The sequence below is a fragment of the Brienomyrus brachyistius genome, chromosome 6, assembly GCF_023856365.1.
Source record: "Brienomyrus brachyistius isolate T26 chromosome 6, BBRACH_0.4, whole genome shotgun sequence".
Lineage (NCBI taxonomy): Eukaryota > Metazoa > Chordata > Actinopteri > Osteoglossiformes > Mormyridae > Brienomyrus > Brienomyrus brachyistius.
In genome coordinates, this window is record NC_064538.1 from 17,606,253 (window position 1) to 17,622,522 (window position 16,270).

At 35.2% G+C, this 16,270-nt stretch overlaps 1 protein-coding gene across 2 annotated transcripts in view; it reads right to left on the reverse strand.

The window, feature by feature from the left end:
• Window positions 1-16,270, reverse strand: part of dyrk1aa (dual-specificity tyrosine-(Y)-phosphorylation regulated kinase 1A, a) — a 31,414-nt gene that overhangs the window by 13,602 nt on the left and 1,542 nt on the right. Inside the window, exons 2-4 of one of the 2 annotated variants that reach the window (XM_049017634.1) lie at window positions 13,625-13,660; window positions 1,768-1,880; window positions 782-851 (exon numbers count right to left, since the gene is read on the reverse strand). In XM_049017634.1, coding sequence (XP_048873591.1) covers window positions 782-791 — 10 coding nt within the window. In that variant the 5' untranslated portion in view covers window positions 792-851; window positions 1,768-1,880; window positions 13,625-13,660. The remainder of the gene's footprint in view (window positions 1-781; window positions 852-1,767; window positions 1,881-13,624; window positions 13,661-16,270) is intronic. The other variant, XM_049017633.1, reaches the window with a different exon arrangement.

The following is a 16,270-nucleotide window of genomic DNA, read 5'->3' on the forward strand; positions in this document are numbered from 1 at the left end:
CCTACTTACACGAATACTAGCATAAAATGTTTCAAGCACAAAATTCCAAAAGATGCCACATTCTATGCATCTGCCAATTATGTGGCCACATTAGGAAATTAGTTTTGTGACATGTACCATATACATAAAGCAGGGTCAATGATCCATCAGATTGGAATACGCCAAGTATGTATTTTCAGGTAACGTTTCATTAATAACGAATACAATTCATAGTCACAATGCGGACAAGCAATGCGCAGCTCTCCTTGGTCTCACATGTTGCAAAGAGCCGTGCCCACATGTGTGGGTGCACGCATGCGCATATGCTTGACGCAAACCAATAAACTTCAAAACAACAGAACTTTCTGTCAAACAACAAAGTGGACAAGTCAAAAACCAATGTAACCTCAAGAGTTTGGTAGTCATTTTGAGAAAAAAACTGAATAGCTATAATTAACTTATATAAAATATTTGTTGAATAAGAAAGAAAAAAATAAGTCAAAATAAACTAAAAATTAAGGTCTCCCCCCTCCCCAGGAAAAAAGACATTTCATTAATGGGAAGCTGTTTAACAGCAATGTAGACTAACATGTAAAGGCTATTATACACAGTAATCTTGACTTAAGCGTTTGTTAGGTACCCAAAGACCAAACTAGCAGCTATAATTATAATGAATGATTTAAAGTTCTTTCAACCGGTATGCGGACAAAGGAGTAAAGAAGTATTTGCTCAAACTTCTAAGGTGAAGTTGTCCAGAACATTTTATTCAAAAAGAAAAAGGTAAGGGGGAAGAGACACCAACCTGTATGCATCGTTGCCTGTTAAATTTCATATCATCCTGGGAGGAGAGTCCAGCAGCAAACCACAACCCACTAAAATGAATAAATCGAATAATGTTACTGTTTTTGTAACCTTTTTACACTATATAGATTTTGTTCTGCTAATTCAAATCTGTTCCAATTCATCCTTAGGACAATTCGTGTACTAGTCAGAGTTCCCACAAATAACACACTTTTGTTGAGGCTTTGGAAGACTGTCATAAATTACACAATATGAAGATGAAAGGGTGCCATAAAGCACAATGGGGGCAGAGGTGTAAAACATCAAGGCGGACATATATTCCAACACTTAATCAGCACTTTCATCATTCTCTCATATTAACTTGATGCTAAGCAAACATCTATGCCACCTTCAGTTGTTACCAATCGGCAGGTTCCTTATTGCCTGTGTTGAACCACTTTTATACATGATGTTCCATATCCAAAAGCTACTTAATTTCTTTTACCCAGTTGTTGATTTCTGATTAAATCAACTCACAACTAGAGAAAAATGTAAAATACTGGTATTCTTTTTTTTTTTTTTTACATTTGAAAGGATAAAATGTGTCCAAATTAAATAACAGCAAATCAAAATGTTTTGTTGCACACTCATCAAAAAAAGTATAAGTACAAGTTTGTTGAGTATTTGGGTGAAGTTTGTTTTGATAAAGTGGTACATTCTGCCTTTTCTCTAAAAGGCTATCTAAGGGCATCCTCAGTTATGCAGCTAGGAGTAACCCTCCTAAGTACTCCTACTTTAAAATATGATGGAGAAAAGTTTAACAGAAACATACAGAAATGAGTGCCTGCCACATGATTCAGTATCATTCTACGGTCCAGCTACAATTTTGTGTGTATTTTTAAATTTTATTGACACATGTTAAAAATACAACATAAGCAAAACAGCAAAGGCAGCTCCTCATTGCAATCTTAAGCCTTATAAGAACCATCAGAAATATATAAAACATACCTAAGCCAACTTGCAAGTGGTTTCCGGGTGAAAATACCCCTTCTTTTACAACAGAGATTCTCACTGTTGGATGCTCTAGTTCTTCTATTTCGAGCACAATCATTGGTGTGGATCTGAAAAATAAGAATATTAAAGTTTAATAAAGACGTTAAAAAAATATATATAGCAACTTGACAGATCCATCAGTATCAAGACAAAGGACCCAGAACAAAAAAAAGACATTAGATGTTTATTCATACATTACAATGGAACTTAACTGGAACAATCACAAAACAACCAATTTTGTTTTACTAGGAATAAGTAAATATCTGTAAATATAAAACATTTCAGTTACACTGAAAATATTACCCATGGTCTAGACTAACCAGAAAAAAACAATCATACCTATAGACAAAGATGGGGTCATTCAGGGTCACTAAAAGAACCCTTTCGTTCCTTACATCCATACCAATTTCACAGGTTAGGTAGGTTCTCAAACGTCCTGTGTTCTTTAATTGCTTTACTGATTTCAACATTTTGTTAAAGGTTCAAAATTTTAAAATAATTTAGCACTTTCAAAATCAACGCAGATTGTGCAGCCAGGAAATACCCACTTCAATGACGTATCTGGAGACAACCACATCAGTACAAATAGCATAGGGAATTAACCACTAATGAGACCAATTAACCCTGGGGAATGGGTTAAAATGGAGGGAGGCTGACACTCCAGGGCTAAGGTGTGCCTTCTGAGGTTGTCTGTACAGCCAATCTTCACCTTGAATGACACTTTAGCATTGTATTTAAGGGTCATGTTCTGTACCTCCCTTGAATAGGGGATGTTCATTAGCCTCTTATTGACCCTGGGTCAACAGCACATTTTAATCACTGTCCAGCATTTAATAACCTAACATCTAAAGTATGGGCCTGTATCAGAAATGAAATGGGCCTGGTAATTAACATAAATTATAGAATTCGGGACCTGTTCAAATGTGGCTTTCTAAGGCTGGATGAAGAAATGTAAAAACGGAACAGCAGTAACAGAGTAGGGTGGCAAAGACTGCTCCATAAAGTCGATAATGTTGATTATTAAAAAAACCGTCAACTTAGATTTTTACAGCTGATGTTTGAACTGAAAAAGGTCTCATGTTCACAAACTACATATTTAGTTTGTTCCAACAGAATGCAGCACACTACAGGAAGTGAAGGGGGCAATATTTCTTTTATTGTCCTTCTGTGGAATTAAAGAAGAAACCACTTTTTGCTAAAGCTAAACAAAGGCAGGACCTAAAATATCCACACAAAAAGTGTACTTGTTTTTTTGTGTTAAGTCACTTTAAAAACGTGAGGGTGACGCAGATTAACATTTGTGTCATTACTTAAATTTGTTTGTTACTTGTCTCATTAAAACAGAAAAATAAATCAATAGACAGTAATAAAAAAGTAGCCGACAATCATTAATTGTCAGTTTTAGCCCTATAACAGACTATGCATGATGGTAGACAACATTCAGAAAAAGGATATGCCCATCAAAGTATGCTTTTATAGCATAACAATACAATAAAACCATATATTTTTCTGAGATAACATTTCTAATAATATTTACGGTTTTTAAATCACACAGGTCTTGACACAATGACCAGTCTTGTTGCTCTATTTACAATCTTTACAGGCTCTACTGTTATGTAGAGGTTCGTTTGGGCCAGTATGCCATCTACTTAAAAAACACAAAAATACTGCCCAAACGATTTGAAAGACCAGTGACAGCAGACATTAAGGTTTATGCTATACACAAAAACACATTTACTGGGCTTACAAGTAAAGATTTTATAAAATGGTTTATGTATGTTCCATATCTATTACAAAACCTAGAGCCAGGTGTCACGTGAATTTACTGGAATTCCCACATAAACTTCATAAATGCCATATTTCCTGCAGAGCTTTCAAAATATACATATTTCGTGCATCCAAAACATGCCAGAGCCACACATTATGAATTGAATACTTTGTAAATTGTAGCAGGCAGAAAACTCCTGGTAAACAGTTCCAAAACTGTAACTTTAATTTCAGAAAAACTCCACTAGGACAAGCAACTGTTAATGGTGACAAATTTCAAGAGCCCTCAGATATGAATATTTCCCCACTTAAAAATACATTCTAAATAAAAAATAAAATGTTAGTAAACATGGAAATAAGGTGAAAAAAAATCCTCATTTCTGAATTAAGCACAATGCAAACACTTCTGATTAAAGGCCAGCCTTACAACATCAATACTTATTGCTAAGATGTCTTTCAAGCACAGGATTATGGCAAGGGTCATGTGGAAAAGAGTCTTATGGGGAATACCAACACATTCTATGTTAGAGTACATCTCTACAACATTTATAAACACTGTTACTTAATTTGACTGACGTTGATGTACTTGGAAAAAACTGTCTTGCTGAGCATTTCCATCTTCTGCCGTGGACTTGTCGCAGGTACTTAGACAAATACTGAAGCTGACTTGACCATAATATGCGAGATATTTCACACTTATTATGTACGTCATACGCTTTAACATAGGAGCTCACCCTCATCTACAGTGTTCTACATTTCTGATGAAAGAACAATTATGACCCTCGTCCCTCATTTGTCAAAGCTGTTATTGGTTTAATCATAACCTTTAAAGACAACCATAGAGTAATTTACTGTTCATGCAGTTTACTTAATCACTAAGCGATCACTACTAAAAGGAAGCCAGTAGTAGAACAAAACAGCATAAAGAAAAGCATAATCTCATGGGACTGCAGCAAATGCATGGAAAAATTAGGCAAATATCATATCAAGAGTGCAAGCAATAGTAGATGTTTTATCAATATCAGCATCAACGCTCCTACCACAGATTCACTTTATGACACACAGCAAGCACTGAGCAAAGCAGCCAAGGTAGTAGGGAGCACTGCGATCTGGTGCGAAGGGTCACGACTCAGGCGGCAACTCCGATCTGTTTGTAGACACCTTCACTCACAAGGACTCCTGCAGCCCTTCCCCCCAGCATCATACTCAGTGCCTTCCCCAAGCTCTCTCTTGGTAACTACTGGCTTTGAAATAGAACCTGCTTGTTAGGTTTGTTTGATGATGAGGCAAGTGTAGGAGGAGAACTGAACTGAATTGTAAGAGGCACTGGAAAACACTCCTTAAATAAAATTCATATTAAAAAAACATTTCCAAAATTTGTTGCACATTATATACAAAGAAATGCTGCATATTTCTTTGTGTGTAATATACGTGTTAAGCTATACAACTTCTTAACTACACATCAAACCAGTAGTTTCCACAAGGACAGCACTGCGTTACTCCTCAAAGTTACATGTCTACAGATTGAGGGCAAGTATTCTCATAAAATCCATCATATTTGGCTAATCACTACTCCTCTCAACGCTGCGAGACAATATTTACAGTTTATGGTACAGAATAAAGCTAGCACACGGCTGATGAAGTTACCTTAAGAATGTAACTTTCCCCCACAAGTAAAAAAAAAATGAATGTATACGAGGCAAATCAACTTACCAAAACTTATGCAACACTTGAACTTAACTTTTAAACTTTCGAAAGTTTACATAATATGCAGTTCAACAAGAAAGCCAACGTAAAACCTCCAATACAAATCACAAACTTGGATTTAAAAAAAAAAATCAATACATCTTTCATTCCTAACCATGTAACAAAACTTGCCATCACAAAAAAATAAAACTAAATTCCTCACTGGAACGAATGGTAGCATACACTTAAGTGGATACATATAAACCTTCAAGTACCAAAAGATGTCAAAGGTTGAACATCATGCCAGATTTGAAGGCAAAGTAATACTAGGCTTCATTAAATATCTAAACGTTAAATGAGCCACAGAAACAAACTGATCATATAACACAATGGCAAAAGAATACCCCACCAGAAAAAACTGATTTTGAAGGATATAAAGCACACAACTGTCATATGATTGAAGGCTAAGACTGGCTGCTGCTTTAGTTATTCAATACTTTTAGGAGGTGTGTCAGCTGTTTCTAAACAGATTTTTATGCATGTATGTATGTATACACACACACACACATCCATTTATAATGTGTTTTTGTGTGCGCACATGTGTGTGGCTATATTTTGGAAAGCATACCTTGTGACGACATTTTCTGTGTCAGGGAGAAATGTACGTGTGAAAAAAAATTGTATAACATGATAAACTAATACAATTCCTTTTCACATATTCTTAAAGTGTACAAACTGCATCCAAATCATACCCGAAGCACATTTACAAAATATTCGTTCATTTATGATGCCGAATATTGCATACTTGCATACAAACAAAATAACATTCAACCTAATAAAAACAACTTCAGTAGAATTCAACTCAATTTTGAGCAGCTTGCTGATTCAAGTAAAACGTTTAATGACTAATCAATCGTAAATCACTAAAGTGAAAGGTGGTACTCATCGTCATGTACAATTATTACAAAAATTAATTCCTCATCCAGATCATCTACTATAGATCAAATAAATGGAAAAGGGATTTAAAAACTCATCACCCACTCCACTATTTAAAAAGTTCATTATTGTTGTGATGATGATAATGTGCTACAGTATAAGATGACAATTTGAGCATTCTTAATACATTTAAAAGCCTAAAAACATAAGGTCCCCTAGAGGACTTCTTATTATACAACTGATGTCAAACTGTAGAGTTTCTGAAACTGATCCGACAGAAAAAAAAAATCATAATAGCTGATTTAAGCCAGAAAATGTTTCATGTGTTTGTATAAGTGTTATACTTTATTCCAAAACAAACATTTAGTGAGGCAGTATTTTCCTGTAGCCATTAAAAACAGAATTTCAGACCTGGCCCTGAACAACCCACAACTGCAAAATCTGCAGTTCTGATGACATTCTGTCAATTAAGCAAATCTGATGTACAGTAAGGAGCCACTTACTAGGCCTGCATGATGGGCAATGTTAATATCAACAATGCACGTTATGCACAAGCAATTATCACATTGCAAGGACCGCAACAGTCTGCTTGGTTGAAATTAGGCTTATTACGCTATTATGTGGCATTATGAAATCTTACCAATACAATTCACTGATCGCTAGGGCCGTAACAGTACACACATTCATCGTGTACCATTCAGTACATCAATTTCGGTTTGGTTTGCACAATGAAAAGAATTAATACATTTATTGATATGGGCAGAACCTAAATTCAAAAGTAGATGTTCAACATGGAAAACATTATGCTAACTGTGGCTATGGCCAAGGCTGGTAAGAGTAAATCATAATTGGTGGTTTGGGAACATTTAGATTTTCCAATAAAATACACCAACACCGGTAGAGAGTAGCTAATAAGACCAGGATTGTTTGTCGGCTATGATGCTGGAAACGCGTCCAAAGTGCTAACTCATTTGAGACAATCGTCTGAGTTTGTATGACCAGAGCAAGGCAGAAACTGTTTCTGCAAGTTACTCTCCCTGTGGCATCGAAAGCAGTTTTGCCAGGAAATTCAGACAGGGCTAAAAAAATTAAACTATGGCCAGAGGTGTTTAGCGCTACAGATAAGTGATCATATTCGTTAGCAGAGAACATGAGATCTAGGTAGGATTTACTTCATCGTGACTTATGATATTTTTGATTATTTTACATATTTATGTTTACAATACGCAAATAAGCATCTGTTCGGTTTTGTTATAGACATGCCGCCAGGAGCACTGCCTTTGGTTTACAACTGTTCTTAATTGTCTTTGTGTCTGCATACTTAATAAATTTCAAAATAAATATTTTCCCTGCTGTACCAAAATTGTACCGAACCGTGGTTCGTACCAAACCATGAATTTTGTGTAATGTTACGCCCCTACTGATCTCAATACAATTTGCCAGGAAAATTTCACAATTTTTATTCTCACTGAATGTTTTAATTTTAGCTGTGAATTCCAGAAAATTTGCAATTTTAATGATTGTTTTGATTTTAGCTGTGAATTGTATGAAAGGAAAAATTCCACTTTGCAATTTTGATTGTTTGAAGTTTGTCCCTGCTTCTAGATGAGCTCTGCATGTATTTTCCGAGCCAATCATACAAATTTTTGTCCATGCCGTGAACATGTTTGTGAGAAACTGAGAAAAGATGAGTAAGGAGGAGGAAAGTGAACAAGAAACGGTCACCAAAAGACATCCATCATATGCAGTAAGGAAATATTTTGGACTGCATAGAGTGAACACTGAGGTAATGCAAGTGATTTGTTAACAACTTGCACAACTCAAGGCAACACCACAAACTTATCCACCAGACTTTGTAGATAAGTTCTATTTGTGTATAGTTTATTTTGAGGGAAGGAAAAAAAAAACTTTTGTTTAGCACAAAAAATTCGCACCACGATATTTAGAAAATTTTACAACATTGTGTGGCCCTACCACTCTGAAAACATTTATGAAAATCATGTGTAAAACTTACCACATAATACAAACAAAACAAAGAAGGTTTCCAAGCAGCACAAACAATGAAGTGTCTGCCCTCTTCTGAACCTCCATTAAGGGTAAAATTAAGGTCAGTGAGCCAGGAATAGGTCAAGTGCAGCAAAGTACAGACAGATACTCTGAGATGGATGCTGTGTAAGACAAAATCTTCAGCAAGATATTAATTCAAGCATTTATATGGTGAAATTTTACTATTGCCATTTTCTACATCAAGTCATTTTAAAACATCACAAAGCAACTGAATGTTAAAAGACAGCACATATGAGTCATGATTATGTAATGCTGTGCAAAACAATGAAATGTAGATCTTGTTACTCCGATTAAAAACGCCCCAAAAATGACTTGAGTACATCAGAATATATGGACAAACAAGCCATGACATCTTTTAAATTAAATTTGGAAACACTAGTTAACAAAGATGGTGCTGCCATTCAACCACTGTATATGTTACGTATTCCAAGGAAATGAAGGGCATATGAACTCCGCAAGAGTTTGGAAATATTCTGCAAGAACATGACACCAATGCAACAAGGAACTCCTAGGACTAGCTTCTATCATGGAAGTGTTATAGGCCTCAAATCTCACTAAAAGGAGATAAGTAAAAATGCAGAAATCTGTATGTACCTATCAGACTTGCATGAAGGCACACAGACAACCTCTTAGTTGCACAACCCATCTTAAAAATGGATTTATAGTACTGAGGGAATACTGGAAAATGTACCCCACAAATCAAAATACGTGAATGGTTCTTTACCTATCACATATCTTGGGCCTCAATACATATTAAATGGCTAGTTGCTGAGAACGTGGCAAAGAAATCTGTAAACTGTAAATGTTTATGGAACTAAACTGCAAATTGGCACACCAAGATAAGTACTACATTTTGAAGACTGACAGACATTTGGTACACTCGTCATCAAAAAAATGTAAGAAAGGAATTATTCGAATTGCATATAAATGTTGAGTTGACTAACATAAACAACTAATTATGCACATCGATTGTATTTATTACATGCCTATTAATTATATATTGCCCAATTACATCCATTCACCATTGACAAAAGAAACTCACTCTGTGAATTACACAGACCCTTTAAATCAGAATGACAACTGCAAACAAACAAACAACCCCCCCCCCCCCAAAAGGTTTTAGCATCTCCAGTTCTGTTTTTGAAGGATTATCCTTTCCGGGGGAAAGCCCCCATATTTCTATTACCCATTATATTACTTGGCCTGTTCCCATGATTTTTATGTAGTCCAGGAAAGTTTTTTAAAAAAAATTTAATTAAATAAAGCACAGCACAACAACATTTGTAGCAGGTAAGCATAGTCTGGATGCACCCAATGAATTAATTTTTATAGAAAAAACTCTGCCATTAATTAGTGGGCCTTACTTTACAGTTTTACAAATAGTTTTAGGTGTCAAATGTTCCCATTCAGAAAAATTGCAGATACACCCTTGATAAGCTTACAGATATGCATTTACACAGTATTACAGTTAAATTTATGCTGTGAAGATTCCACAACTTCTCTAAGAGCACTTTCTCATGTGGACAGGTGGTGCTTATGCCATACACTATTGAAAAAACAAATTCACGGAAAGATGCCAACTCGTCCTCTGCCTGGTAAAACTATAAATAAATGTAGTGTTTCCTTCTTTTGTCTCCTATGGCACTGGAATAGCCTTTAAAATGGCTAAAGTGAAGAATTGTGAACTCCACATCACAAAGGAATACGGTACCGCAAGTGACTGGTTATCAGTCGAATAAATTCATTCCAGAACAGGTCTCCCGGAATCCTGTTTCCACTAAAAATGATTCTAATAACTTTAACATTAAAAATTTACACTGTTCAAATGCAGGGCTCTATAAACAACAATGAGAACTAAAAAATAAAATCTTAATATTCAAATTTCAAACATCTATCAATCAGTGTGTGACCTGGTTATGTGACATGTAGTTAGCTGGTTTCAGTTTACTTATGCTTTTCAAGTTTATAATATGGCTCACAACATGCTTCAAAAATGAATAAGCAGAGTAACAAATCCATTCCTGATTTGAAAAAGCAAAAAAAAATCATATGGTTTATTAACAGACAACCATACAGAGAGAAAAAAAACTCAATTACTCAGCAAGAGAGTAACTAAGACATGACAGTTAAAAAAAGTAGACTTGTCCAAATAATATGCAGTTAATTTTACAAATTTAGAAAAGTTGCTATCTGTCCATCTAATGTGAGTACACTACATTCGAAATTTTTTAAAATATTTAATGCTAATTACAAAAGCTAACAGGAATAACAAAATCACATTCTATCAGGCTAAACTTTACATGTGTAAACAAAAAAAACTGATAGTCACTAAAAGAAATCAGTATACTATTATCAACTAATGAAAAAGAATACTCTTTATAACAAAATTAGGTAACTATATTTGTCAAAATAATTTGCATCTGCGCTTTTATTTGGTTTCCTGGTATGTATTCCCTTGTGTGCAACCATGTTATGGGTTGCTATGGTAGCTAGATCATCATCACGCCATTGGGCCACACATTGTAGCAGCAGATTGGCCTACAAGTAAAAAACGTATTTTGGTAAATAGTTGCAATGTTAGGGGAAAAAAGAGCAACTCTCATAATTGTGATTCTTTATTATATAGAGACCAATGGCACTCTGCTATGTAAATAACATCCAAACTAACAAAGTGGCCCAGTAGGGAAACCAATGAATGTTTTGTGTTCCCTTATTTTCTTTCCTTAATTTAGCATTATTACAAAAAAAAAAGTTCTGGTTCAACAACAAAGCAGGTAAAATATCTGAGTTAACTCAGATATGACAACTGAATTAATATCCATAAACTCTTACATGTTGACATTTCACTTAAATCTAATTATCTAGCAAATTAATTAACAAGAAACAGTGACAATGTTCCATTCTTATTTTTAAATTTTAATATTTAAAATTAATATTTTAAGTCAACTGGCTGCATGAAATCTTTCAAATACCCAAATTCCATTCCACATGAGTTTACACATTATAATCTCTATTAAAGATTTGAAACATTTTCCTAAGGCAAAATAATTCAGACTTAATATCAAATTTTACAGATGGGAAATGTGCAGGCCGTCCCCAGTTTATGAACGAGATCCGTTCCCTTAGTCTGTCCAAGTTGATTTTGTAGGCAAGTTGGAACAAAAAAAAAATATTACTAATAATAATTGCAGTAATATCAAAACTGCATATGGTTCTGTACCTCAAGTTGACAAACCGCTGAAGCAGTGCAATGTCTTTGTGAACGGCATATGAAGAGTGTGAGATTGTTATTATGAACTATTGCATTTAACTTCAATTTTTCACATAACATGCTTTATTAGTCTATGTAAGAACAAATCGTCTGCAAGTCCAATGTTAACCTGGGGACTGCTTTAATTGTAATGCTATGGTCTGCATGTACAACATACCTGCATTTGAAATTTTGCTACTTGCTTAGCTAACACTTAAATCAGATTACTCTTAAAAAATGTTTCATATTTTCACTGCCATGATTTTTAGTTTTCAAGTGACATTAAATATTGTGACAAATATTATTTCATAAACTATGGATTATGGATAAAGATTTTCAACACAAGATTTTGAATTTGAGGTTCAAAATATTTCATAAACTTTTACATTTTAAAATAGGCCTGACATTAAGCTTAATGGTCTATAGTGAATTTCAACATTACAAATCCAAAACACTGAATCCACTGCAAAACAATACTATTAAATAATACCAGCCCTATGTTTATCATTGCATACTGGAGCATTTATACGAAATACATCAAATACAAAAACAAGTGAGCTAACAGTATCTAGCATTCAAGCAATCTGAGCATCGTAGCCTGTTTTGTAATATATGAAAATAGCTTTACGTTTAAATGATTAAACATTTGTCTATGCTCTTTGTATATGAACTGTGCACTACAGCCTAGCCACTGCGAAAATTCTGTCCAATGAGGCTAAACCCTACTCTCCATTTCTCAGTGTTTCTATACTGGTCTTTTCTCGTTAACTTAGGGTTCCCTCCATTAATTCTGCAAGTAGATAGAAGCCTGAGAAGCATACCAGTAGCTAATGTTATTAGCTAATTTTAGTAGGATCTGCATGTGACTTGTAGGTGTCCCATGTTACCTCACAGAAGTGCAGAGGTGTGTACTATAGGATGGTTTGGGTCACACGTTGTTTGAGATTTTCTGGGGATTTGCCTGTTTTTGTCATCCCCGTCTACTTGAATGGCTGCCTTCCCTTGTGGGTGACAGATGCTGGAAACAAGACTGGCCAGTAGAATAAAGCGTCAATACAGCCGTCTGGCTCATTGAAAAAGCCTATTTTACCAAAGGGAATGAATGCATTTGAGTATGTTTGAGGGTGGGGGGATGGGGTGTATTTAAAAATCTTATGAAAGCACTGGTCCAAGCAGGCTATTAGACAGTGTGATCAGATGGACCAGTGGTCTTTAAAAATATTGCCAGGCCAGCAGGCAAGTGCTAATGTTGAGCACTGACAGGTACTATCTACTTATAATGAAGTTTAATAGGTCAACAAATATACAAAATGCTGAGTTCCAAAACGGCATCAGATGTTGACTACAGAAGTTCTCAAAAGATAACTGGTGCCATTTAAAAATACAAATGATTTTGACTGTTTAATTGTTAAGAGAACAATAACTTTCAGAACAGGGCAGTCAAAGACAAAATTCTAGTGCTGACTGTGTTCGGTATATTGAGAATGGGTAATCCACAAGCAGGCTGTCACTGCACCCGTCTTGTGTTGAAGTAACGCACATTATGCTATATCCCAGAATTCCATTAATTTTAATAAGTGGGGAAGGGGCATTTCATTAAGTAAACTACAAAGCATTTGGCTAGTGACAAATACTTTATTAAGTTCAAATACATGTCCATACTATCTTTCAAGTTTAGTTTACACACAAAATTCCACAGACTCAAATGCAATATCCAAGAACATGCCATTCTGTGATATCAGGTGCAACAAAGTTACAAGTTAATACATTCTGCTAGTTTGAAGTATAACTGCTGTTATTCTGTGTATTTGAGTGTTTGCATGAGTAAAAATGCCAGAAATATGGCTGGAGAATTTCTTTGGTACTGTACGTATTTGTGAATTAGTATGGCTATCTGAAGGAAACTGGGATAAAAGACTTAGTTATATTTCATTGTCAGGCAAATATTTTATTTAAGAAGCATGCAAACTGCTAAACCAACCAAACTCTATTTAAACATCCTTGACATTCTCAAACCCCGTGCGATTTTAATGTCATTAGTTTAAGTTCATTAGTTGCCCAGTTTCCATTTAGTGCTCAATTTGTCCTGAAAATCATTATACTTACCTGTTTCTTGTAACATACTGCCACTACTACATCACCCTAAACAGAGACAGAAAAATCAAGCACTTCCAAAGCCATGAAGACATGGCTAGTTGAGAGCTGCTAGTTATGTAGTTTGTTACATTACAATGATGAAAACAGCAAAACTGAGCAGAGCTGAACAAAACTAAACTTTGCACTGTCTTTGGAAGCAGCACAAATATAGAACCTGAAGGCTGCTGGTTCAAGCCCCAGGAGTAGCATTTGTACCTCTGAGCAAACTACTTAACCTGAATTGCTCCATTAAAATATCCGGCAATAGAAAGCAGTAAAACTACACTCTGAATAAAAGGATCAGCAACAAAATTATAAGGGACCTATGTTAACTAACATGCTGACATCATATAAAGAACCATGACTGCATTTCTGTAAATAAATTTTAAAGTAATCATAACAACGCTACTTAGCTTCCAGTTTAGCCATAGAGTAGTGACCACGATACAAAATACTACAATCTATATACAATTTTCCTCATGAGTCTTTCCTGAGGAAACATGATATTTGAATGAACAACAAGTTTCTTGTTTTATAAAACAATAACCTAAAAAAAATTAAACGTTTGTAACCTAGAGAATATCTAAAGCAGATAAACTTGATTTGAGCTGAAACATAATATCCTACCAGTCTTGCGAAACACACACTTTAAAGAAACACTTTGACCCTATTTTTAATTGGGGAAGCAAATGATGTCATTGTGCCATTATTACAGAGCATCTGTTACTTTCAAGAGACAGCTTAAAAGGTTATTCAAAATAAATTTCAAGTTACCAAAATAAGTTAATTTATCCATTATAATAATGGAGTGTCATGGATCCAAAGTGCATCTTAGATTTTTTTTTCAACTTTTTTTTGATAGCTCTTTTAACCTTTCAAAAAACAAACAAAAAAAACACTATGACTTCCCTAGGGTCTGGCAACAGCTGCTTACAGCAACTTCAAAATTTTGTGGCATACAAAAGCATGGCAACACAAAAAGGCTTTTTATTGTCTTGTCCAGCTGTTGTCATCTTGACCTGAAACTAGCACCTTACATGGATTTCATGTAAACGTGTGACCAACAAGCCCTGTTCCAATATATGCTCACAAATACAGCCATTTCTACTGAACCATTTGCAAAGATTATTAAATTATTAGACATGGAGTAAAGATGAGTTTTAGAATGACTTCATATCTTACCAAGTGTTAGACACACACACTGCACAAGGGGGATGTAAAACAGAAATGAGGGAGGTGATTGCTAGTATAAATATTAATGTATATTTTTTACCGTTTTGGACATTAAAAAACCAAACATTTAGTCCACATCCAGAGAAATAACTCAGTGAAACAAGTTATTTATGGGAATCAAAAAAGTTGCTTATGGGAATCAAAGGACAAAGATGGTTGCATTACCCAAAGAATACATATGAAAATAAAGAGTTCATCCTACATGAGCCCAACATCTTAGGAATACAATACACACAAACAGGACAGTGATTACATACCGCACTCAATTACACTCAAAATGATCATTCTTCTTTCAATTTTCACATTTTCTGAAACTAGGTCTCAAAATGGGTCACCATGACTTTTTTTGACATTGCCGGTACATGCCCACTTGCTATATCATTATATATTGCCCCCTGTATTAGAGACCATAAATAGTTCAGTTGTCTTGTGTTTTACCTGTCAGTTCCACAGTCATGAAGGGCATTATAAAAAGTAGCGAAAGCATTGGCTTACTTCATGTCAATCTTCAGAACAATCATACATCTTACCCTTTTAACATAAATCTCAACATAAATGTCTATTAATACAACTACTACTATAAGTAAATTCAAACTTTGGCAATATTCATACAGAATTTAATGCCATTTCAGAAACAATGTCATCGGAACCAAATATACAACGTATTCTCAGAAGATAATGATATTTCGTCCGATTTAACATTACCACTGCATCTTCAGCCTTAAGCCAATTTAATAGTTTTGATTGCATACATGCGGGTGAGACTAGCTTCTAATTTGGACACTTGACTAGCTAGAACTGGACATTACGAATGCCTCATTCACGGTAACCAAAAAGGGGGGAGTGGAGAGGGGGACAAAAAAATCACTGGTTACATGTCACGTCAGCCAACTTAAGAACATTTTATCTTGTCTGTATATTGTAGAAAGATTGTTCGCGACATGATATAACGCACGATTATATTATTTCAAGACAAGGTGTGACATTAAACCTATAATAGGAGGCGAAAAGGGACGCACATCCCTAGCCTAGAAATAGTCACGAAGCAGGCCTTATTCTGACCAGCCGTCATTTGGTTTATGCGCTTACAAAACTGAATAACTGCGGATATGCTGCTAACCAGATAGCTACCTTAGACACGCATACCAGTTTTAAATGCGGCCAAGACAGCCTAACAATTCCTTGTCATTTACTTACTGATAAACGACACCCAACAGAATGATACATTGCAAATCGATTTAAACAGACGTAGCCAAAATCCAGCTATCTCCCTGGCTAACTGGCCATCAAATGCAGAAGTCACTAAGGCAGCTAGGGAGCCGTTTACCCGCTAGTTAACGCTCTCTCTCTCTCCAAGATAACAGAAGGTTATCCAAGTAAAAT